General features: G+C 52.9%; 1 protein-coding gene across 5 annotated transcripts in view; it reads left to right on the top strand.

Moving 5' to 3' along the window:
• Positions 1-23,141, top strand: part of LOC102947521 (dynamin binding protein) — an 82,838-nt gene that overhangs the window by 24,700 nt on the left and 34,997 nt on the right. For 2 of the 5 annotated variants that reach the window (XM_037903605.2, XM_043552395.1), the window contains exons 2-4: positions 3,617-3,771; positions 10,706-10,828; positions 11,271-13,238. In XM_037903605.2, the coding sequence (XP_037759533.1) occupies positions 3,627-3,771; positions 10,706-10,828; positions 11,271-13,238 (2,236 nt within the window). In that variant the 5' untranslated portion in view covers positions 3,617-3,626. Of the gene's footprint in view, positions 1-2,130; positions 2,347-3,616; positions 3,772-10,705; positions 10,829-11,270; positions 13,239-19,249; positions 19,518-23,141 lie in introns of those variants that run through there. The other 3 variants (XM_037903606.2, XM_043552396.1, XM_037903608.2) reach the window with 3 other exon arrangements.

Below are 23,141 nucleotides of genomic sequence, written 5' to 3'. Positions count from 1 at the left end.
AGCTCCCAGACTGCTGCGCTGGGCATCACAAAATGGGGAAGAGATGGCCAGCCCTCTGTGGAGATAGAAGTGGTTAGGGACTATTTAGAAAAGCTGGACGTACACAAGTCCATGGGGCCGGACGAGTTGCATCCGAGAGTGCTGAAGGAATTGGCGGCTGTGATTGCAGAGCCCTTGGCCATTATCTTTGAAAACTCGTGGCGAACGGGGGAAGTCCCGGATGACTGGAAAAAGGCTAATGTAGTGCCAATCTTTAAAAAAGGGAAGAAGGAGGATCCTGGGAACTACAGGCCAGTCAGCCTCACCTCAGTCCCTGGAAAAATCATGGAGCAGGTCCTCAAAGAATCAATCCTGAAGCACTTACATGAGAGGAAAGTGATCAGGAACAGTCAGCATGGATTCACCAAGGGAAGGTCATGCCTGACTAATCTAATCGCCTTTTATGATGAGATTACTGGTTCTGTGGATGAAGGGAAAGCAGTGGATGTATTGTTTCTTGACTTTAGCAAAGCTTTTGACACGGTCTCCCACAGTATTCTTGTCAGCAAGTTAAGGAAGTATGGGCTGGATGAATGCACTATAAGGTGGGTAGAAAGCTGGCTAGATTGTCGGGCTCAACGGGTAGTGATCAATGGCTCCATGTCTAGTTGGCAGCCGGTGTCAAGTGGAGTGCCCCAGGGCTTGGTCCTGGAGCCGGTTTTGTTCAATATCTTCATAAATGATCTGCAGGATGGTGTGGATTGCACTCTCAGCAAATTTGCGGATGATACTAAACTGGGAGGAGTGGTAGATACGCTGGAGGGGAGGGATAGGATACAGAGGGACCTAGACAAATTGGAGGATTGGGCCAAAAGAAATCTGATGAGGTTCAATAAGGATAAGTGCAGGGTCCTGCACTTAGGATGGAAGAATCCAATGCACCGCTACAGACTAGGGACCGAATGGCTCGGCAGCAGTTCTGCGGAAAAGGACCTAGGGGTGACAGTGGACGAGAAGCTGGATATGAGTCAGCAGTGTGCCCTTGTTGCCAAGAAGGCCATGGGATGTATAAGTAGGGGCATAGCGAGCAGATCGAGGGACGTGATCGTGATCGTTCCCCTCTATTCGACACTGGTGAGGCCTCATCTGGAGTACTGTGTCCAGTTTTGGGCCCCACACTACAAGAAGGATGTGAAAAATTGGAGAGAGTCCAGCGAAGGGCAACAAAAATGATTAGGGGTCTAGAGCACATGACTTATGAGGAGAGGCTGAGGGAGCTGGGATTGTTTAGTCTGCAGAAGAGAAGAATGAGGGGGGATTTGATAGCTGCTTTCAACTACCTGAAAGGGGGTTCCAAAGAGGATGGCTCTAGACTGTTCTCAATGGTAGCAGATGACAGAACGAGGAGTAATGGTCTCAAGTTGCAATGGGGGAGGTTTAGGTTGGATATTAGGAAAAACTTTTTCACTAAGAGGGTGGTGAAACACTGGAATGCGTTACCTAGGGAGGTGGTAGAATCTCCTTCCTTAGAGGTTTTTAAGGTCAGGCTTGACAAAGCCCTGGCTGGGATGATTTAACTGGGACTTGGTCCTGCTTCGAGCAGGGCGTTGGACTAGATGACCTTCCGGGGTCCCTTCCAACCCTGATATTCTATGATTCTATGATTCTATGATTCCTGAGGGCTCAACGGCCATAGGTTGGGATGAGAGGAATGCTCTGCTCAAGCTGCAGGTTCATCCCTTGGGCTTGGGCGCGTTACAGATGCCTGTAGAGAAGACTGTTGGATGCAAAATGGAGCTGAGTCAGACGGGGGGGTCTCAGCTTGCAGAGTCATTTCCAGCAGCACCTCTGAGTTGTGCGGCCCGTTGCAAGCAAGGGGAACTGGTGCAATGTGTGCATGTGCCCGCCTTGCTGGGTGTGTTCCCAGGCATGTTTCTGCAACGAGGGCTCCGGGCCTGGCCCATGTTTGCATTGTGTATGTGGCCGTTCCAGCGCCAGTCTCCAGAACGCAAGCTGGGGTCTCACTGCTCCCTCCCCAGTACCAACCCCAGACCGCTGGGGAGCAGGCAGTTTGGAAGCTATCTCAGCCTGTTTGTGCTGGCACGTGAATACAGACTAACACGGCTGTTACTCTGAAACCTTCCTACAAAGGGCACTGTGGAGCCACATGGAGAATAATTGATGCTACAGGCTGTGGGGAGCTGTTCATCGTTACTGGCGTGTTCCACCCTGTACAGGACCCAGTCTCAGCCAGGTCTGCCCAGAGATCACAGTGTATAGTACGTGTCAGGGGACTATGCCAGGCCAGGCCATGAAGGGCACACAGGCGGAACGACAGGGCGACATTTTCCTGTTCGTTCCTTGAAGGTATTGTGATTGGGTGGACTGGAATGGGGAGGGAAATCCATGCCCATAGCTCTGACTGGGAAAATGAGTGGCAGTGCCCTCTGCCCCCCTCTGTAACTCTGATAGGGGGTTGGTGGTGCCCCGTGCCCCCCGTGGCTCTGGCAGTGCGCGGGCGGGTGTTGCGGGTGCCCCCCGTGGCTCTGGCAGTGCGCGGGCGGGTGTTGCGGGTGCCCCCCGTGGCTCTGGCAGTGCGCGGGCGGGTGTTGCGGGTGCCCCCCGTGGCTCTGGCAGTGCGCGGGCGGGTGTTGCGGTGCCCCCCCGTGGCTCTGGCAGTGCGCGGGCGGGTGTTGCGGTGCCCCCCCGTGGCTCTGGCAGTGCGCGGGCGGGTGTTGCGGTGCCCCCCCGTGGCTCTGGCAGTGCGCGGGCGGGTGTTGCGGGTGCCCCCCCGTGGCTCTGGCAGTGCGCGGGCGGGTGTTGCGGGTGCCCCCCCGTGGCTCTGGCAGTGCGCGGGCGGGTGTTGCGGGTGCCCCCCCGGGGCTCTGGCAGTGCGCGGGCGGGTGTTGCGGGTGCCCCCCCGGGGCTCTGGCAGTGCGCGGGCGGGTGTTGCGGGTGCCCCCCCGGGGCTCTGGCAGTGCGCGGGCGGGTGTTGCGGGTGCCCCCCCGGGGCTCTGGCAGTGCGCGGGCGGGTGTTGCGGGTGCCCCCCCGGGGCTCTGGCAGTGTGCGGGTGGGTGTTGCAATGACCCCCCCCATGGCTCTGCAGTGGGTGGGTGGGTGGGTGTTGCGGCGCCCTGTACCTCTTCTGTATGACTGTCAGAGGCAACGCCATGTTGCTGCTGCTGTTTATCTGCCTGCAGGTCCCTCGGGCAGCTCCTGGCAGGCAGCGTCCCCAGTCCGGTGTGTCAGGGAAGCGGTGAGCTTCCTCTCCCGCCTCTTATTTCCTTTCTGACGGGAATTAATTTCCAGCATCTCTCGCTGCTTCTTCCCTATTATCTCCCCCTGAGTTCAGCACAAGTGCACTCTCTGGCACCAGGGTCCAGAGAGATGGGACAGGACAGCTAAAGCACTGCGAGCCATCCTTGCTGCAGGGTTTCAGCTCCCCCTTGCAGTGAGCTCTGATCCCTGTGGGATGAGTGAGTGCAGGCATGGGGACCCCTATGCGGTGATTAGCCCGTTTTCCTCGGGGAGGGTTTACACCACCCTCATTGCTCTGTCTCTCTCTCTGGCGACTCTGTGCTCATTGCCATGTATTTCAGCCTGAGGGACTGAGTCTGTCTGTGTCCTGTCCTGCAGATCCTGAGCAATGGAGGCTGGATCCGTGGTGCGAGCTGTCTTTGATTTCTGCCCCAGCGTCTCCGAAGAGCTGCCCCTGTTTGTGGGGGACATCATAGAGGTGCTGCGGGTGGTGGATGAGTTCTGGCTCCTTGGGAAGAAGGAGGGGATCAGAGGTAAGAGCTAAAAGGTGCTGAGCGGGATCCACAGAGATGGAGGTTTCCTAGGGTCAGTGGTTCTCACCCTGTGGTCTGTGGACTATGTCTAAGGCTGTGGTCCCCAAACTATGGGGAACACCTCCTAGGGGGCACGGAGGAACATTTTGTGGGGGGAGCAGCAGGGCCCAGGCCAGCCCCCATAGGGAGGGGGGAGGACGCACCACCCAGCCCCGGTCTCCTCCCAGCCACAGCTGCAAGTCCAGCTGTGGTCCCTGGCTCCTGGCCCCAACCATGATCCCGCTTCTGGCTGCAATTCCCGACCCCAGGCCTGCTTCCGGGCTCCTGGCCTCAGCCACAGCCCTGCTGCTGGCCCCAGCTCCTGATTGTGGTTCTGGGGAGGGCGCGGAACAGGTAAGGGGGGACATGGACAAAAACATTTGGGGACTGCTGGTCTGAAGGGGTCCATGAAAGCCAGACTGAAAACTGAACAGAATTCAACTGTAGGTAGAGACCATAGATTTCCAAAGGGGTCCACGCCTCCATTCAGAATTTTTAGGAGTCCGCAGGTGAAAAACGGTTGAGACCCACTGTCCTAGGTAACTTTGGGTAGGTCAGTTACCCCATCTGGGTGCATTCCCCCTCGGCCAAGGGCCATTCTGATGGCGAATGTGGGGGCCAGAGCTGTTTGACCAGATCCTGGAGTCTTCTCTCACTTGGGCTGTATCTGATGCTCAAAATGTTTTCCCGTCAGCTTCATGTTGAGTCTTAAACAGTCCTTGCTCTTGTTTTTGTTTGTTTGTCAGTAGCGCTGAGTGCAGATAAATCCTCAGCAGGTGGGAGCTAGGTGCTGAAAAACACGTAGTGAGAGAGACCGTCCCTGCCCTTACAGGCCTACTGGACAAGGCCACGAAAGGGTGGGAGGGAAACAAAGGCACAGAGAGGGGAAGTGACCTGGGGGTCAGTGGCAGAACTAGAAACAGACCCCGAGTCTCCGGAGCTCTGGTCCAGTGCCCTGCCCGCTGGGCCCTTCTGCCTCTCCATGACAGTCTTATCCACCTATTTCTGCTCCTGAAAACTCCCTCTCCCTTGGGCCAGTATCCGGACCTGTCTGGCTCAGGATGGAGTGTGATTTCATTGGGCTCCTGAAAGGACATAAAGAAAAATTGGAAGCTCCAATATTCCCATAAAGGGCCATTTTAAACTTTCGTAATCTCAACGGCTCTTTCTCAGTGTAATAACAATATTGAGAGAGCATTCGAGCTCTCAGTCAGATGGGAACCAGATCACCTCAAAATGTGACGATTGTTCTCATCTAGTTACAAAGTGGGCTCAAATCAACCTTAGAATAGGACTGGGATTGCAGCCTTAACTTCGGAGAGGCTACTTCGCCTCCTTTGTAACAGAGCAGAGACCCAGAGTCCTGGTCCTGTAGCTCCAAACATGCAGACCTCTGCCACTTGGGCTAAAAAACAAAGGTCGACATTAACTTGAATCTGCAGAAGAACCCTTTTCTTCTCTCTAGGCCTCAGGTAGCCACCAGAGGGCAATATGTGTGCACATGTATGCACATACAGTCAGCCTGCTCCTGCTTCTACTGACATGATTGGCCCCAAACCGTCTACAAGGAAAATCACCACAGCTACTTAATCACAATATTTTTTCCCCTGGGCCCGCATTCTTAAGGAGATATGGCTGTGGAGAGTGTGAAGGGGCAGTAACCAGGTGTGTCCTGCGAGCTCAAAGATGAAGAAACAGACAAAAGTCAATCAGGCTAATTTTTAATGACTTGTAACTGAAAAACCATTTGAATTTCCTGCTTTCTCTCTGAGGAAATCTGGCTATTTTCAAACTAATTTTCCAAACCAAAAGTTATCGGGGGCCTAAAATAGACCTTTAGAATGGAGAGGCTGCAACCTACCCATAATAGTACTTAACACGGTATGGAAATTAATTAATGAAGCCTCACAATTTGGTGTAAGACACAGCAGGATTATTATTTCCGTCTATGGGGAGGGAGACCCAGGCAGAGAGCAGGGAACAGACTTGGTCTAGGAAGTCAGCAGCAGAGCCTGGATTAGAACTCGGGTGCATATTAGGCCACTGGCGCTGCAGATTAAGGATAGTGACACGCTGAATTACACTGAATTGGGAAGAACCATGTCAGGAAGTCAAGAGAGCATCCAGCTCATTATCCCTGTGATTTTTCCAGAAAAAAATATGTAAGCCCAACTTTACTGGTTACCAGAACATCTGCACAGGGCAGTTTCCCTCATCATGGTGATCAGCCTGTTGGTATCTGAGCCATATCTCACCGTAGTGTCTGAGTACCTGACTCAACACTGGAGAGATGCTGCTAACCTGTCCTGCGGAATTGCAAACTATCGGTGCAATATATGTAGGGCCCTACCAAAGTCACGGGCCATTTTGTTCAATCTCATGGTCATAGGATTTTTAAAATTGTAAATTTCATAATTTCAGCTGTTTAAATCTGAAATTTCACGGTGTTGTAATTGTAGGGGTTCTGACCCAAAAAGGAGTTGTGAGGGGGTTGCAAGGTTATTATAGTGGGGGTTGCAGAATTGCCACCCTTACTTCTGCACTGCCTTCAGAGCTGGGCAGCTGGAGAGTGGCAGCTGCTGGTCGGGAACCCAGCTCTGAGGGCAGGGCCGCCACCAGCAGCAGCGCAGAAGTAAGGGTAGCCGGGTATCGTATTCTGCGCTGCTGCCTTCAGAGCTGGGCCTCGGTCAGCAGCCGCCGCTTCCTGGCTGCCCAGCTCTGAAGGCAGCAACGCAAAGTGAGGGTGACATGGTATGGTGTTGCCATGCTTCTGTGCTGCTGCGGGCAGGGCCCTGAAGGCAGCACAGAAGTAAGGGTGGCAATACCGTGATCCCCTAAAATAACCTGGCAACCCCCTGCAACTCCCGTTTGGGTCAGGATCCCCAGTTTCAGAAACGCTGGCCTACCCCATGAAATCTGTATAGTATCGGGTGAAAGCACACAAAAGACCAGATTTCACTGTCCGTGACGCGTTTTTCATGACCATAGCGCTTTGTAGCTTCCAGCCTGAGTCTTGCCATCTGATCTGTGTGTGCAGCACCCCAGAGGGCAGGTCCGATTGCAGGATTGGGGCCTCCTTTTATAACCAGTACATCCTGATCCTGACATGGGGCTTCCCTGTCATAAGACAGAAGATGGAGGCTAAAGGTTATATGTTTGCTTTCCCTGTCTGGTGTTGGTGACAGTGAGATCACAGTATGCATCCGATGAAGTGAGCTGTAGCTCACGAAAGCTTATGCTCAAATAAATTGGTTAGTCTCTAAGGTGCCACAAGTACTCCTTTTCTTTTTCCGAATACAGACTAACACGGCTGTTACTCTGAAACCAGTGAGATCACAGTAATTCAGATGGGCTGCTCATTGCCCTGGGGTATTGGTTGGTCTGTTGGGCATGCAGGGTGGAGGGTACTGTATTTTTCTTTAAAAACTAATAAAGAACAACATTTTCAGAAATCATAGAATCATAGAATATCAGGGTTGGAAGGGACCTCAGGAGGTCATCTAGTCCAACCCCCTGCTCAAAGCAGGACCAATCCCCAATCAAATCATCCCAGCCAAGGCTTTGTCAAGCCTGACCTTAAAATCTTCCAAGGAAGGAGATTCTACCACCTCCCTAGGTAACGCATTCCAGTGTTTCACCACCCTCTTAGTGAAAAAGTTTTTCCTAATATCCAACCTAAACCTCCCCCACTGCAACTTGAGACCATTACTCCTTGTCCTGTCCTCTTCTACCACTGAGAATAGTCTAGAACCATCCTCTCTGGAACCACCTCTCAGGTAGTTGAAAGCAGCTATCAAATCCCCCCTCATTCTTCTCTTCTGCAGACTAAACAATCCCAGTTCCCTCAGCCTCTCCTCATAAGTCATGTGTTCCAGACCCCTAATCATTTTTGTTGCCCTTCGCTGGACTCTCTCCAATTTTTCACATCCTTCTTGTAGTGTGGGGCCCAAAACTGGACACAGTACTCCAGATGAGGCCTCACCAATGTCGAATAGAGGGGAACGATCACGTCCCTCGATCTGCTGGCAATGCCCTTACTTATACATCCCAAAATGCCATTGGCCTTCTTGGCAACAAGGGCACACTGCTGACTCATATCCAGCTTCTCGTCCACTGTAACCCCTAGGTCCTTTTCCGCAGAACTGCTGCCTAGCCATTCGGTCCCTAGTCTGTAGCGGTGCATTGGATTCTTCCATCCTAAGTGCAGGACCCTGCACTTATCCTTATTGAACCGCATCAGGTTTCTTTTGGCCCAATCCTCCAATTTGTCTAGGTCCCTCTGTATCCTATCCCTGCCCTCCAGCGTATCTACCACTCCTCCCAGTTTAGTATCATCTTCAAATTTGCTGAGAGTGCAATCCACACCATCCTCCAGATCATTAATGAAGATATTGAACAAAACCGGCCCCAGGACCGACCCCTGGGGCACTCGACTTGACACCAGCTGCCAACTAGACATGGAGCCATTGATCATAGAATCATAGAATCATAGAATATCAGGGTTGGAAGGGACCCCAGAAGGTCATCTAGTCCAACCCCCTACTCGAAGCAGGACCAATTCCCAGTTAAATCATCCCAGCCAGGGCTTTGTCAAGCCTGACCTTAAAAACCTCTAAGGAAGGAGATTCTACCACCTCCCTAGGTAACGCATTCCAGTGTTTCACCACCCTCTTAGTGAAAAAGTTTTTCCTAATATCCAATCTAAACCTCCCCCATTGCAACTTGAGACCATTACTCCTCGTTCTGTCATCTGCTACCATTGACAACAGTCTAGAGCCATCCTCTTTGGAACCCTCTTTCAGGTAGTTGAAAGCAGCTATCAAATCCCCCCTCATTCTTCTCTTCCGCAGACTAAACAATCCCAGCTCCCTCAGCCTCTCCTCATAAGTCATGTGCTCTAGACCCCTAATCATTTTTGTTGCCCTTCGCTGGACTCTCTCCAATTTATCCACATCCTTCTTGTAGTGTGGGGCCCAAAACTGGACACAGTACTCCAGATGAGGCCTCACCAGTGTCGAATAGAGGGGAACAATCACGTCCCTCGATCTGCTCGCTATGCCCCTACTTATACATCCCAAAATGCCATTGGCCTTCTTGGCAACAAGGGCACACTGCTGACTCATATCCAGCTTCTCGTCCACTGTCACCCCTAGGTCCTTTTCCGCAGAACTGCTACCTAGCCATTCGGTCCCTAGTCTGTAGCGGTGCATTGGATTCTTCCATCCTAAGTGTAGGACCCTGCACTTATCCTTATTGAACCTCATCAGATTTCTTTTGGCCCAAACCTCCAATTTGTCTAGGTCCTTCTGTATCCTATCTCTCCCCTCCAGCGTATCTACCACTCCTCCCAGTTTAGTATCATCCGCAAATTTGCTGAGAGTGCAATCCACACCATCCTCCAGATCATTTATGAAGATATTGAACAAAACCGACCCCTGGGGCACTCCACTTGACACCGGCTGCCAACTAGACATGGAGCCATTGATGACTACCCGTTGAGCCCGACAATCTAGCCAGCTTTCTACCCACCTTATAGTGCATTCATCGAGCCCATACTTCTTTAACTTGCTGACAAGAATACTGTGGGAGACCGTGTCAAAAGCTTTGCTAAAGTCAAGAAACAATACATCCACTGCTTTCCCTTCATCCACAGAACCAGTAATCTCATCATAGAAGGCTATTAGATTAGTCAGGCATGACCTACCCTTGGTGAATCCATGCTGGCTGTTCCTGATCACTTTCCTCTCATGTAAGTGCTTCAGGATTGATTCCTTGAGGACCCGCTCCATGATTTTTCCGGGGACTGAGGTGAGGCTGACTGGCCTGTAGTTCCCAGGATCCTCCTTCTTCCCTTTTTTAAAGATTGACACTACGTTAGCCTTTTTCCAGTCATCTGGGACTTCCCCCGTTCGCCACGAGTTTTCAAAGATAATGGCCAATGGCTCTGCAATCACATCCGCCAATTCCTTTAGATCTCTCGGATGCAACTCGTCCGGCCCCATGGACTTGTGCACGTCCAGCTTTTCTAAATAGTCCCTAACCACCTCTTTCTCCACAGAGGGCTGGCCATCTACTCCCCATGTTGTGATGCCCAGCGCAGTAGTCTGGGAGCTGTCCTTGTTAGTGAAGACAGAGGCAAAAAAAGCATTGAGTACATTAGCTTTTTCCACATCCTCTGTCACTAGGTTGCCTCCCTCATTCAGTAAGGGGCCCACACTTTCCTTGGCTTTCTTCTTGTTGCCAACATACCTGAAGAAACCCTTCTTGTTACTCTTGACATCTCTTGCTAGCTGCAGCTCCAGGTGCGATTTGGCCTTCCTGATTTCATTCCTACATGCCCGAGCAACATTTTTATACTCTTCCCTGGTCATATGTCCAACCTTCCACTTCTTGTAAGCTTCTTTTTTATGTTTAAGATCCGCTAGGATTTCACCGTTAAGCCAAGCTGGTCGCCTGCCATATTTAGTATTCTTTCGACTCATCGGAACGGTTTGTCCCTGTAACCTCAACAGGGATTCCTTGAAATACAGCCAGCTCTCCTGGACTCCTTTCCCCTTCATGTTAGTCCCCCAGGGGATCCTACCCATCCGCTCCCTGAGGGAGTCGAAGTCTGCTCAAGTCTGCTCAATCCTCAAGAGCGCCTGACTTCCAAACCCATGGTCATTCCTGTGGTCAATGGGGCCAGCCAGAGGGGATCCTGGGGAGGGGTGGGACTCTTTCCCACACAGAGGAGGGAAGAGTCTGAGTGATGGTGGGGCTGGAGGCGAGGTAGATCCCAGGGGAGGCTGGGTGGTGATGGGGGCGAGGTGGATCTTAGAGGAGTTGGGAATGGGGGAGACAGTCTGGGCCCCTGGGAAAGGGGTGACCATGTGCTGACAACTGCTTCTCATTCTAGGGCAGTTTCCCAGCAGTTTTGTGGAGGCAGTGGATATTCCCAGTTTGAAGCAGGGGGAGAAGCTGTTTGTCTGCACCAATGACTTCACGTCCCAGGAGCCGGGGAGCTTGTCACTGCAGAGAGGTAACCTCTGCTCCCTCCCTTTGGGTCCTGCCCTCCTGCTCCCCTGTCCTGTCACTCATGTGCCTTGGGAAACAGAGGGAACCTAGAGCAGCTGAGAAGGGGTTTCCTAACAGCTGTGGATTCTAGGTCCGTAGGCTGCCTTGTGCTCCTGCCCCTGTGCACCTGCGGGACTCAGGCCAGCTTTGTACCCTGTGTCCTGAGTTCTGCATGTCCTGCCCCTGCCCCCCAATACACATGCACTGCACTGGGGTGGCCCCCCAACCCTGGTGTCTCTGTGGGGCTGGGCCAATACCATATACATGTGCCGCAGGTGCCCCACCACTGCACTCTGCATGGCTGGGCTGGCGAAGGAGGTGACCAGGCCTGGAAGGGGAGTGGGGAAGGACTCAGAAATTGCCATGGGGGTGAGTCCCTGACCCTGTGTTTCTCATTCTCCCCCCAGGAGACCTGGTGATCCTGAGTGGCTCCCCAGCCTCCAGTTGGCTCCAGGGTAGAAGCTGCTGGGGCTCCAGGGGCTTCTTCCCATCCTCATGCGTGCGGGAGCTTTGCCTCTCGCCCTGGGGCCGCCGGCTCTCTCAGAGCACTGACCTGAAGGTGCCTGCTGACTCACTGGGCCAAGCCCGAGCCTTGATGAGCCTCTCTGCCCAGCTGGAGGAGGAGCTGGACTTTAGGGAAGGGGATGTGATCACCATTGTCGATATCCCTGAGCCTGGCTGGTTCACAGGGGAACTGGGAGGTCGAAGCGGGATTTTCCCAGAGGGTTTCGTGGAGCTGCTGGGTCCCTTGAGAGTGACAGGTGGCCCAGAGGAGCCGGGGCCCTACGAGCATTACAGTGTTAATGGCGTTGCAGACATGCCCCCCCAGGAGGAGGGCAGGCAGGAAGGGAGTGAGAAGCCGCTGGGCACGTATGGCATTGCACTCTATCAGTTCCAAGCGCTGGAGCCCCAGGAGCTGGATTTTGATGTGGGAGACAGAATCCAGATTGTGGGGGCACTGGAAGATGGCTGGTTGGAGGGCTTGCTGAAGGGGAGACGTGGCATTTTTCCTCACCGGTTTGTGAGGCTGGAGGGCTCTGCTCCCTGCAGGGAAAAGAGGGGCACTGGGAAGTTGCAGGAAGAGGGCAGCTGTGGAATGGCCATCCACCAGGACCCAGCAAGTGCCTGCGTTGGGGCCCTTCCCCTGCAAGGGGAAGAAGGGGAAGACCTGAGTGCCTGGGGCTCACACCATGCTGAAGGGAAGTCCGGTACAACTTTGTTCCAAACACCAATGAGGTCAGAGGGTCCTTCTGATGTTGGGGTTGGACAGTGCAAGTCTGCATCCTTGGAAGGGCACCCTCCCAGCACAGAGCTCCAGGGACCCCTTCCCAAGGACACAGTGGGCTCCCTCCCCATTGACTCTGCAAAGGCTATCAATGGCATTTTCCCCACCCCTCAGCTCCCTCCCCAGCCAAAGAGCAGACCCCGTTGCCAAGCAGTTGAATTGGAGCCCAGCCAGAGCCCTGGGGCCTTGCAACGGCCCTTGGACATCCCTGCTTCACCAGAGAGGGAGGGAGAGAGTCCCAGTGTGCCCCCATGGGCACCATGCTCCCCCCTGCGCAGTAGCAGGAGCCAAGTCTTCCCTCCTCCCAGCAGCTGGGCTGCAGCAGAGCCCGGAGAAGGTCGGAGGAGCACCCTTTTCCAGGACCTGGCCAGCTGGGTGGAAGATCAAAGGCAGAAATCTAAATCCCGCTCTTCCAGCTTCAGTGGTGCCCATGAGGGCTTGGATACATGGCCTGGTGCCCGAACAGACCGGCCCTCGCCCATGCTGCATGGAGACAGCTGCACTGACCTCGACTCCAAGCTGACAGAGCAGCTGGCACAATTTGAGAAGAGCGTGACTAGCTCTGGAGCTGAGTCGGACAAGAAGGTCTCCCGCCACTTCTCCATCCTGGACTACAGTTCAGAGAAGGACATTGTGTGTGGCTCCCCAGAGTGTGCCCCCCATTGGAGGCTGCCAGAGAGGAGGAAAGGCCTAAGGCCTCCACCTCCCCGCCCCAATGCCCCAGCCCCAGCCGTTTCTCCCTCCTTCTCAGTGCGGCCCTCCCGGCCAGCCCCTCTCCCTCCTCCAAGCAGGCAGAGGAGGAACATGGCCTCTCCACAGCTTCAGCACAGGAGCCAGCCCAGGCAGGAGCCACAGGCAGAGGCGGACCAGGGGGATTCAGTTGGGGCAGCTGCACGTCAGTGCCCCTTTCTGCTGACAAGGATCCGGGAGGTGGAACAAGACCTGGAGGCTTATGGCAAGACTCGAGCTGAGCTGAACTCGATGCTAGAGCAGCAGCAGGATGAGCTGGTGAGATCAGAGACCCTGGAGAACCTGGATTTCTGTGACTCCAACATCAAAAGCCTCAACGCAGAGTTGCAGGAGCTGAGAGGTGAGACTGCAGCAGCCCTGGAAATCAGGGTGTGGGAGGTACTGGCCCTTTCTCTGTGTCACAGGGGTCCTGGCCGCTGTGGCAACTGGTTTCTTCTCTTTCCTTCTGAGTTCTGAAGTTTGTCTATTTTTGTCAGAGTTGTTCTTATACTAATTTTCATTAATTAAGTTCTCCCAATGCCCCCTCCCTGTTCCCCTATCTCCTCCCCCTCTTTCGATACCCCCTTCAGTCATCCTTCCCTGTGTCCCTCAGACTCACCTTCTCCACTGTCCACTCCTCCCCTTGTACTGCTCCCCCTTCACACTCCTCATCCCTGTTTCCCTCCTGTCCTTCTCCCCCTCCATTGCCCGTCCCCATCACCAGTCAGGGCTGTTGCTGGTGCTACCCTGCCCTGCCCTCTCTCTCAGGAATAATATGGTCCCTGTATCCCACCCTCTCTCCCCTTGTCTGCTGTGGGGGAAGCAGCAGGCCCAGAGTTGCCTTAGAGGCTGGTGATCTCTCCCTGGAAACAGCAGATCAGACAGTGCCTGTGGAGAGAGAGGTGGCAGCTTTTGGCCAGCTCTGGCACTAGGCTTGCTGAAGGGCTCCTGCCTGAGATGGAGCTCCAGAGCCATGGGAAGTTGTGTTCCGCTCTGGACCTCTCCTTGCCAGGCAAATCAGAGTATGTAGAGAAGAACAGTGAAGCTGAGCTGAGTTAGTGGGAAAGACTAAAGCAGGGTCCCATGCACCTGCCATTCTGTGGAGTCCAGAATTTCAGCTTCCATTAGAAAAAATAACTCTCCCATGCTTATGATGGTCAAGAAAAGCTTAAACATGTGACCTGAGAGTAACTGGTGCAATGATATCTGCCTGAGTTTGCAAAGAACCTGTAACAGTTGCTCTAAGAGGGGAGACCTTCCCCATTTCTCTCAGTGGGGTGTTGTCTCTGAAACATAAAGATGGTGAGTTAAATATCAACATTGTTAACTGTTTCACTGCTGACCATTTTAACAGAAACATCTGACCCATGTGGTACTCCCACACAGCACCTCTCTCTCCTTCCAGGTGCGCCATCACCCCCATTACTGTTTCTACAATCCAGCTCTCTTAGCAGCACAAACACTGATGGCCACTGAAACCATGGGCACAGCATACGTTCGTTTGGATCCACTATCAGAACAAATAGCACGAGAGCTGCTGCTGGGGGGGGTCTGCATTCTTTACTGAATTAATTACAGATCTCTATTCTGTCTTTTAAACGAAGCTGCCACAAACCTCCTGTTGCCGGGCTGCAGAATGCAGGGTTCTAGTTGCAGAATTTAGGTTTTTCTGGTTCAGAGCACATGGGGCCTTGATTAAAAGCAAATAAATCCATGTAACTCGGTTGGGGAGAGAGGATAACAGACTGCAAAGCACCGGGGAGGGAGAGATGATTTGGTGTGATGCTGAACCCGAGGGAATATTCCCTGTTGGGGGATGCATCTGGCCAGGGCACTGTTTCCCCAAGGACGAGCTGAGAGCCCCACTGCCCTGGTTGAACCTGTGCCACGGCAGTGACTGAGACTGGAAGATCCTTCTCCAGAAGTACAGTGTTAGCCCCCTCCTGATGAGGGACATTGCTCAAGCTCAGATGAACCTGGAAGAGCCTGTCTGGACCCATGACCAGCACCTGCCGTGTCAGAACTGGGTCTGTCCTACAGAAGGAGGCATAGAAGGGAGCCCCTGCAGCCTGGACCCAGGCCTCTCCCAGGTGCTCAAGGTCAGCAAGGGAACACCTGGGCCTTCTGATGACAGAAATTACCAAAATCCTCTGGCAGATGCCCTGGTCCGTGGTCCTTGGATTCTAGCCCTTCTTGCCAACGTCCTTACAAACACCTGCCCCAGCACTGACCACCCCATCCTGGCACAACTGTCAAGGTGGTGGCAGGGAACTGATTCCAACAGCTCCTGCCTCTGCTGAAGCCCTATATCCCTCCCAGCTGGGTCTAGGCCAGGCCCTGGAACCAGAGCCATGCTGGCCACACTGAGGACCGATGACCTCCTGACAGTGGACACAGATGAGATGCCGAAGCAGCTACTACTCGACCTATTGTCTGCCTTGGCAGTATTGCTCCTGAAGTACTGTTGACTGGCCTACCTGTCCTGCCTGGGCAACAGAACTGCGCTGTGTGGGCCTTGTTCGTTCCTTCCCAGCCGGTCCCACACGGTTCTGATGTGCAGCTGTCGTGCTCCTCCTCTCTCTGGGTATTCGGCTGTGTTGTGTCCCTCCGGGCTTCTGGAAACCACTCCCAAAGGTGGTGGTGTCAGCAGTATGCCAGTAGAACACTGCCGTATGGATCCTTGTGTCCAGAGCAGACCCCAACATCTCCCAGGTAATGCAGGGCCAGAGGAAGATTGTAGTGTGCCTGAGGAGCAGCCGGGCTAAACTAAGTCTAGGAAAGACCTAAGTTATACCAGTCAGAATAAGCAATTGCTCTGAGGAGCTGTTAATCGCCTCCACCTCTCCTCAGTTGGGGGCATCACCCTCCAGTAGTTACTGTAGTACCCAGACTGACCCTGTCTCAGTATTCATTAAAACCATCTCCACCTGGCAGGCTGATTCTGTCCATTCTTCTTGAATGAAGACCAGGCCCTGGCAGCTGACATGTTCATCACCTCCAGGTTGGTGGCTGCAGCTCCCTCTGCCTTGGCAAGAGCAGCCCAACCCCTAAGTAGAACGGGCCGGAGAAAGTGTATCACACTGGGGCTTTCATTAACGTGGACACCCCCTTTTACCCCAAACACCCCGCCATCCTCGAACAAACAAAAACCTTGAAACAAATCAACCTTAAAAAATAAAAGTAAATTAATATATTTACAATACAATACAATAAAACAACCCAAACCCCTCTCTGAGGCAGAGTTTTCACCCTGTAAAGAGAGAAGAGCCAGAGACTCCATGGAGTCCACTGGAGTCTCTTCTTTTGCTGTCAGTTCGATGTGGAAGGCACTCAGATAGTACAGTGCCGGGCAGCAGATACCACTCTCAGGTGTAAGATAGGTAGCTCTGCAGCCCACTCTGCCAGATCCAATGCAGGACTAAAGATTGCAGATGAATCTGAAGCAGCCTGTCTGGCCCCATGACCAGCACCTGCCATGTCAGAACTGGGTCTGTCCTGCAGTGGGAGGCACAGAAGGAAGTCCCTGCATCCTGGACCCAGGCCTCTCCCAGCTGCTCAAGGCCAGTAAGGGAACATCTGAACCCTCTGGCTATGTCTACAGCAGCACTGTTGTTGGTCAGGGGGGTGAAAAACCCACCCCCCGAGTGACATAAGTTTTACTGACAGAAGCGCCGGTGCAGACAGCGCTGTGTCGGTGGGAGAGCACTGCTGCTGCTCCTTGGGGTGGTTTAATTGTGCCGGCAGGAGAGCTCTCTCCCATCGGCACAGCTACACGGGAGACCTTACAGCCGTGCAGCCGGTACAGGTCTCTAGTATGGGCATAGCCTTAGTGGGTGAGAAGGAATGAACATGGCCCTCCTAGCACAGCCCTGCTGTCCCCCGGCAGGCCAGTAGTCCTTCAGGAGCAACAGTTCAAGACGAGTGACATGTCAAGCAGTAGCTACCTCTGGTCAGTTGGAGAGGCTCACATTGCCTCATAGGCCAGCCTGTCGGTGAAGGGCCACCCACCATGGCAGGAGTGACCCCCTGGGATGCCGCATTAGTTGGAGCTAGATGCAGACCAGAGTGAGCAGGGCAGAGCTTACTCCAAGGCTTTGGCCACCTCCCAGGGTAGGGCAGGAGGAATCCTGAAGAAGGGCCCAGCCATGTTCAAAACGTTCCCTTTGGGAAGCCAGAGCAGGAGAAAATATGTCAGTGATTAACTTGGAGGAGGGCAGAGACTGTGCCTTGAACGGGGCAGCTCTCACTGTGTGTGTCTGACGGCCTGTGTCTGCACTAGTGCTTTTGTTGGTATAGCCTATGTCACTCAGCAGTGTGAAAAAACACCCTCCCGAGTGACATAAGTTACACTGACAGAAGCGCTGGTGTGGACCGTGGTATTTTGGTGGGAGACGCTCTCCTGCTAACATAGCTACCGCCACTCGTGGGGGATGGTTTAATTACGGTGACGGGAGAGCTCTCCGCCGTTGGTGCAGGGCGGCTACGGGGGAGGCCTGACAGGGGTGCAGCTGCAGCGGTACAGCTGGGCCACTCGAAGGTCTCTAGTGTAGATGTGGCCTCAGATGCTGCCCAGTTCACCGCTGTAACGACGGCGGACGACACGTTACAGCAGAAATCCCGGACAGCCCTGCAGGAAGAGCTTTGTGCTGCCTGGTTGCTCCTCCTCTCTGTCCTGGCAGCTGATGAGTCTGCTCTGTGGGTGAGGTAGTTAAGGAGGAGCCTCGGGCAACCCCCTGGAGTTTGGCCGGGGAGAACTAGGGAGAGCCCTGGGGAATATGTGGGAGAGGGTTGCTACCCTCATTTGTGGAGGGCTCCACAGGAGCTAACTGGTCTTTGATTTCCTCTGGCCCTGCTTGTTTCTCTTTTTCGGCGGGGGGGGGAGGGTGGGGTGCGGGTGTGTGCTGTTCTCAGCGTGAGGCTACCTCACACCCCAGTGCCAGCTCCTTCCTGCCTCTGAGCAGCCTGCAGGGCCCTGCGGAGAGGTCGCTGGCTGCCGCCTTCAACATAACAAAGCAGAGAAGCCGGTTTGGGCAGGGTAGGCCCATCCAATCCGCAGCCCCAGCTCACAGAAGGCTGGTTACTAATTACCTCGGGCAGCAGGTGGGAGAGGCTGGAGCTGGCTGCTGATTGGGTATGAAGGTTAAAGTCTCACAAGTGAATTTCAGGCAGAGAGTTTCAGAAGGGAGCGTCCTGAGTTACTCAGGAAGCGTCCTGGAGCGCTGGAGAGAGGTGGTTGCAGGCCGAGCCCTAAGGCTGGGCCTGGGCTCTTGGAGCTGACCAGGGCTGGGCACTCTGCACGCCAAGAGAAACATGTGCACTTACCCCAGGGCAAGAAACGGGGCCGAAGTTCCAAAGGAGGAGCCCAGGCTCCTCAACTGGGAATATGAGGACTGCAGCATTCTGAAGAGAGGGAACATCACTGAGCTGGACAAGCTCTGCAGAGACCATGGCTGGAATGACAAATACAGAGGAGAAGGGCAGTATGTGGACTCCCGGTCACTGGACAGAGAATGTGGGCCTTATAGGAAGGGAGAAAGCCAGTATATGGAGCATGGGAGAGTAGATGGGGACTACAGGGATTATAGGAAGGGAGAAAGCCAGTATATGGATCGTAGGAGAGTGGAGCGTGACTGCGGGGATTCCAGAAAGGTAATAAACCAGTATAGGGATGATGAAGACTATGGGGATTATAAGAAGGGAGTTACTTGGTATATGGATCACAGGAGAGCAGATGGGGACTATGAGGATTACGGGAAAGATTATACCAAGTATATGGACCATAGGAGAGCAGATAAGGTTTATAGGAAGACAGATAGCCAATATAAAGAGGATGAAGACTATGAGAGTAATAGAAAGGGAGAGATTCCATATATGGACCACAGGAGAGCAGATGGGGACAGAGATTCTAGGAAGGCAGAAAGACAGTATAGAGAGGATGTAGACTATGGAGATCATAAGAAGGGAGTTATTCGGTATATGGATCACAGGAGAGCAGATGGGGACTATGAGGATTCCAGGAAAGATGATACTAAGTATATGGACCATAGGAGAGCAGATGAGGAGTATAGGAAGACAGATAGTCGCTATAAAGAGGATGAAGACTATGGGGGTTATAGAAAGGGAGGTGTTCAGTATACAGACCACAGGAGAGCAGATGGGGACAGAGATTCTAGGAAGACAGAAAGACAGTATATCAGGGATGTAGACTCTGGGGGCTACAGGAAGTGGGAAGGCCCGAATATGGGCCTCAGGGATTTAAACGAGAACTTTGAGCCCTGTAGGAAACCCAAGAGCTGTGTTATGGATTGTAGGAATCTGGCTGGAATCAGTGAAAATTGTGAGGTGTCTAATCTGGGGCCAGAAATCTGGAGCAGAGAGCCCAGGACTTGGGATGTGGAATACAGTGGCTTTGGGGAGCCAGAGGAAGTGGCCACAAAGCACAGGCACCTGGATTTGGAGAGTTTGGGAAATGGATACTCAAGGAAACATATGGAGCATTCAGACTGGAGCCGGACCTGGGAGCGTGAGGCCGAGCGAGCAAGTGGTGCAGAGTCCTGGCAGCGGAACAGCTGTTACAGGCGGACAGCCCCGAGTGCCCTGAGGCACTGCGAGTTTGTACGGACCAGGAAGGAAAAGCAAGGTACAAAACAAAATTGGTTGGGAATTAGCTTGGGACACTGTGCGTGTAAGGGATTTTTGCGCTCCTCCTCATCCCAACACCAGAGCTACCAGTGAGACTAGCCCCCTGCCATGAGCCGTAGTAATACATTGCACAGTGAGAACAGCCGATGAGTGAATTACATTTTCAATAGCACATTACAAATGTTAAATAACCATCACTGAGAGTCAGAATCATTGCCGGAGGCAGAGGGAGGAAGGGACTTTTCCCAGAGTTACGGGGTCAGATTCAGAACTAGGATTCAGAGTGGCAGCCGTGTTAGTCTGTATTCGCAAAAAGAACAGGAGGACTCGTGGCACCTTAGAGACTAACAAATTTATTTGAGCATAAACTTCCGTGAGCTACAGCTCACTTCATCGGATGCATCTAGGATTAGAACTCAGGAGTCCTGGCTTCCAGCCCCCTGCACAGATTGCTAGACCACATTTCCGCTTTTCATTTTTTTGGTAGGTCGCAAGCTTTGAGCCTGTTTTGTCCATCCCTTCTAACCTTTGACTGACTCCTTGCTGCATTCAGCTGGTAGTGACTTGTGACTCACTGAGTATTTAATCTGATAATCTTCCATTTCTATAGTGCTTCACCCTACTGGTTTCCAGCCTGCTTCAGTAACTGTATCTAGGAACCACACCCCAACTCTGCCATGCAGCCCTCCCTGGGTGGAACCTGACAGCTATTTAACAGCAGTTCACAGCAATCATGCTATGCAGCAGTTTGAGATAGGAAGGGAAGAAAGATTTTGTATCCATTTGGAAATGTAGGGAGGGCAAATACCACCTTTCAGAATTCCACTGTGCAAAGACACCAGGGCTGATCCTCTGACACTTCCCCAAGAGGAGGGATTTTTAATGACCATGAGAGATCAGGGATGTGGTCTTGAATTTCAAAAGATGACACCTATCAGCCTAGCTGTCCCTGGTAGTGAGCTGGTCGCTGATATCAGAGGGAGGAATGCCCCTTGCTTATGGCAGCCACCAACTCCATATTCTGCAGCGCCTAAACTTTCCCTAGACTATCCCATCCAAGTAAAAAGAAAAGGAGTACTTGTGGCACCTTAGAGACTGTACTGACATCCAAGTACTGACTGCATAGTTTGTGAGGTTTAAATTCACAGCTGGAGGGTGCAGGCTGCATAGCTGCTGAATGGATTATCCTGCTGTTCTTTGATATCTGTTGTTGATTTGGGCACAACAGCTTCGCTGGGGTTTAGTTTCCTGCTTGAGAGCAGGTTAGTGAGTGTGTGTGTGTGCACGCATGCACGTGTGCAGGGGGGGTGGATGGGAGGGAGGACATAAGAGGGGCACATCTGCTGGGACTAGAGCTGCCCTCTTGGGGGATGCAGGGAACTGTGCTTGATTAGTGAAGCACCCTGTTGGAACTGCAGGGGTGTTTGAGAATCTGAGTTCATATGGTTACATCTTCTGTCAGGATCTCCTTTCCAGCCATCAGAAAGAGTAGGAACTTGGTCGGAGCTGTCAGGGCTGCAGGCTGCAGCAAGCTACCGGCTTGTGTCCTGTGGAATCTGTTCTCTGGAGGCAGCTGGGAGAGCAGGCTCTGTTGTTTGCATTCTTGAGCTCACAGTTGCCTGGAGCTCTGTCGTTTGCATGGAACCTTCTTGTGCCTGCAGCTTCTCCAGGGCGGGGAAGGCAGGGAGATTACAATGGAGGAGTGTTCAAAGGGCAGCAGCACAACTGATGCTAAATGGGGAGGAGCCGAGGAAAGAACTAACCCAGAGCCTTGGGAGAGCAAGAGCATGGCTAAGCTCTGGAGAATGTGGCTACTGCTCTTGGGGAAACTATCGGAGCCCTGCTTCTCCCTTGGAGGTAGCAGCCCTGCTGCGGCTCTGCTGGGAAAGTGCTGACCTGTGGGAGTTACGGCTGAGGTTGTGGTGCAGAGAGGGCCTGTGTGCATTTACTTCCAGCAGGGTTAGAAAGAGAGCAGGCACTCACCTAGGATAAGCAAAACTCTGATTTCAAACGGAGGTGTCAGGCTTGGACAGCCAGGCTGTAAGGCTCATGTGAGCTGAGTGTTAGACAAGAGAGTGGTAAAAATGCCTAAATCCCGTCTACACTAATACCTGTGTGGCGGGTGAATTAGGCCTTTGATTGTTTTCCTAGAGTAAACAAAGTCCAGGGAAGCAGGAACAGCTGAGAGATACCAAGGCATGAGATGTATTTTAGAGTACTGGTAGCAAACTGGGACTTAGTTTGCAAGATAGTGTGTACATGTTGATGCTGTTCATCCCCGGGGAGGAGGAATGTGGCTGGAGCCTGGCTTAGGTCTTTGTAGCAGTGTTCACTCTGTGGCCCTCTTCTGGCTGAATTCCATTACCTTGTCACCCCATCCTGCCCCAGTGGGGACAGTGTTACTTACTGCTGGACTTCTCCCTACTACAGGACCTACTACAGGACATGCAGCTTTGCTAGTGCCTCTCCAGCCCCATCAGATTCCAACAACCCCTCCCCTCCCCCCCAGCTCCTCAGAGCCTACCCCCTTTCCCCAAATCCTCCCAAAGTACCTTGCTTCTCATCAGCAGCTGCCTAGCTTGCTTGGTTGGAGGTGGAGCCCATCCCCTTGAACTCCTCTCTGTTCTTTTCTCTTAGCTTACACCATGCCCCTCACTGTGTTGTCTGGGCTTCTTACAATGGGCTACAGTTCCCTACAAACTTCCCCCTTTTCAGGATCAGCAGGTGAGGGTCCCACTCTCCTCCTTTTGGGGTGATTTTTCTGCCCCCCTGTTCTCAAAAGGGTGGGTCATGAATTATTCTAGTAGACTATCTGTAGCTCATGACAGCCTCTCAGTCTTTACGCTCCCTGCTGCCGGGGCCCCTGACGACAGAACCCTGTACACTACAGCCTGTCTCTCCTGCCCCGCTGTGGGTCCTCTCCCAGGGCTCTCTCCCTCTGCTGGAAGGGGAGTCGCCTCTAAGGGAATTTGTCCCTCAGTCCCTGTCTCTCTTGAATTGAATCTGCTCCAAGTCAACACTGGTCCTTTTTTCTGAGGCTGCCATCTTATGTTCCAGAATCTTGGCTTTCATTAAAAAATCTGTAGCCCTTATGGTTGTGAAGCAAACATTCAGAACATGGCCTGAATATAGCTGATTCAGTTCTGCCTCCCTGAGTTTACAGATAGCTTGAAGCAGTAGCAACTGCCCCATTCAGGGAGAGGTCACCAGTCTGGTTGGGCTCCCTCTGCCTGCCACCAACCAGACTGCTAGGAGGAGAATCCAAGCTTCTGGATCCTCCAGTGTATTTAAGCTTCCCTGGGTCTCAGCAGGCTGCAGCCCTCTTTCCTCCCTTGACCTCTCTGGCATATGTCCTAGTCACTGACTCTGTCTGCGACCCCTTCGTGGAAATGGAGCCCCTCAGCTCAACTGCCTTAATCTCCCAATATCAGTGCTGATCCACAAGGTACCCCAAAGAGTTTAACACACCCTTTTCCAGAATCCCATTGAAGGAGTGAGCCTTTTGGGTTACATTTTAACTCCCTCTGCGGCCCATTGTAGTTGAGTAGCATAGCACACAGACACTTTACTCAGAACTCTTAACAAGTTATTGCTCTTTAATAGTGTGATAAATACACAGAAT

This window comes from Chelonia mydas, chromosome 7, assembly GCF_015237465.2.
Source record: "Chelonia mydas isolate rCheMyd1 chromosome 7, rCheMyd1.pri.v2, whole genome shotgun sequence".
Classification (NCBI taxonomy): domain Eukaryota; kingdom Metazoa; phylum Chordata; order Testudines; family Cheloniidae; genus Chelonia; species Chelonia mydas.
Note: the sequence above shows the minus strand (reverse complement) of the source record. Positions and strands in the feature narration are given on the sequence as shown.